The sequence below is a fragment of the Lontra canadensis genome, unplaced genomic scaffold (genome assembly GCF_010015895.1).
Source record: "Lontra canadensis isolate GAN:19392208 unplaced genomic scaffold, GSC_riverotter_1.0 scaffold2745, whole genome shotgun sequence".
Lineage (NCBI taxonomy): Eukaryota > Metazoa > Chordata > Mammalia > Carnivora > Mustelidae > Lontra > Lontra canadensis.
In genome coordinates this window covers 2,949-5,126 of record NW_022633729.1, presented here as the reverse complement: position 1 = coordinate 5,126, position 2,178 = coordinate 2,949, and the positions used below count along the sequence as shown (strand labels likewise).

At 43.8% G+C, this 2,178-nt stretch overlaps 1 protein-coding gene across 1 annotated transcript; it reads right to left on the bottom strand.

Moving 5' to 3' along the window:
* Positions 1 to 6: 6 nt before the first annotated feature.
* PCDHB7 (protocadherin beta 7) lies at positions 7 to 1,548 on the bottom strand (the record flags this gene model as incomplete). The annotated part of the gene is made up of 1 exon (XM_032851099.1): positions 7 to 1,548. A coding segment is annotated over exon 1 (1,289 nt), but the record flags the coding sequence as incomplete, so codon positions are not given.
* Between the last annotated feature and the right edge of the window lie 630 nt (positions 1,549 to 2,178).

Sequence of the window (2,178 nt, the reverse complement as noted above, 5' to 3'; positions counted from 1 at the left end):
TTCAGCCTGGGGGTCCCCAGGTCGGTGACGGTGATGGTGATGTTGTATTCGGCCTGGCTCTCTCTGTCTAGGGGTCTCTCTGTTACCAAGGTGTAGAAATTCTCTACCGATGGCTTCAGGACGAAGGGGAGATGGTCTTGTATGGAGCACACCATCTTTGCATTGTTCCCTGAATCTCTGTCTCTGATCCTAAAAACAGCGACTACTGTCTCTGGTGAGTTTTCTGCAATTGGACTAGTAAGTGATGACATGAGCAGTTCTGGTGGATTATCGTTTATATCCGTTACATGGACCACCACAGTACATTTTCCAGAAAGCCCTCCACCATCTTTGGCCTGAATAGTTAATGTATAAGTTTGTATTGCCTCGTAGTTCAATTCGGCTTTAAGATGAAGATTGCCAGATGTTGAATTGATTCGAAACGTTTTGAGAATTCTTTCAGTAGCGTAAAAAAATGCATAGACGATTTCTCCATTACTTCCGGTATCTAAATCTCTAGCTGACACAGTGACAACCAGGGAACCAACAGGGCTGTTCTCAGGCACCTGGACTTTGTAAAGCGACTCTACGAATTCAGGGACGTTGTCATTTATGTCCAAAACCAGGATGCGTATGAGGGTGGTTCCGGATCTGGGGGGAGAGCCGCCATCCAAGGCGGTGAGGGTTAAACGCAGCTCAGGAACCTCTTCACGATCCAGCACTTTATCCAGTACCAATTCGGAATAAACATTCCCTTCCCCATTATCATGGACATTAATATGGAAATAAACATTGGAGCTGACAGTGTAGTTTCTCAGGTTGTTGATTCCAACATCTGAATCCTGTGCACTTTCTAGGAGAAATGTTGCCCCTGGAGTGGTACTTTCTAATATGTTCAAGGTAATCTCTCTATCTAGAAATACTGGAGAATGATCGTTGATGTCTCTGACCCACAGTTCAGCACGGAAAATCTGAAAAGGCTTTTCAAGTAACAACTGGAAAGGCAACACACATGGCTCTGTGGGGCCACACAGTTCTTCTCGGTCTAATTTCTCATTTAGAAGTAAATCACCAGTAAGCGGATTGAGGAGTAAAAATCCTGTGGTTTTATCTGAAACAATTCTACATCCCCGAGCTGACAGTTCCCCCGCCCCTAACCCCAGATCAATTGCTAGGTTGGCCAGAAAGGTCCCTCTCTCCGTTTCCTCTGCCACAAAATACCGAAGTGGTTCTGCGCCAGCCCAAGACACTCCCAGAAACACACAAAGAAGTAACACTTGCCTGTTCTGCAATGCGTGCACCACTCTGGCCTCCATTCTTTGTTTAAGCAATCTTTCAAAACCACGCGTTCACTCCGCCTCAAGCAGCTCTCAGAAATGGCAGAAATCGAATCCTTAGAAATGAGCTGGATAATAGCAATGGTCGTGGGGAGGAGTCCCACTTTTCCCCAACCCCATCACCAGCGTCTCCTTTCCTCTACTTTTCTTGTCTGGCCAGCTTTTCCTCTGAACATTGTAATTTGTAACGTCCTTTGTGCGGGTATTTCCCCCTCTTTTTAGCCAGCAGCGCCACCTTGCGTTTTGTGGATGTTATTCACGTTTTCAAGAAAAGAACAAAAAGATGGCCGGTTAAAGGAACTGCAACAGGAGTGATTTTTTTTTTTCTTATCCCCAAGGGTCTTTGCGGTTTTATTAGAACTTTTCCCTCAAACGGTCAAGGTAATGTTAGTAGGTTACATTGGTTTTCCCTCTGAATATTTCATTGCTGCATATTATACAAAGATCCTCTCCATTTTAAGGGATACCCAGGGCTACACCCCCCACACACACACATACACACATATATAAATGTTTATACAGTATATATTAAGAAATATAAAGATGCTCTCTCTCCCCAACTCCAGGAAAATATATAGAAGCCCCCATGATGTCAAGTAGAGCAAAAGAAAAAGAAAAGATGTCTGGGAAACTGTAGCTACAGGTTGGTCCTCATGTGTGTTTATATTTTCGATATGCATATGTTGAGTTGTGAGAAACATCAACCCATAAACTCGGTTTGCAGTGGTTCCCTACTGATTGATAGCAATTCAAGGGTCCTAGCTGAAACCAATGAAAATACATTAGGAAGAATGAAATAAGCAACCTAGGCTTTGAGGACATCCTACAAATAAAAGTTCAAGGGCAGTCAACCATATGAATC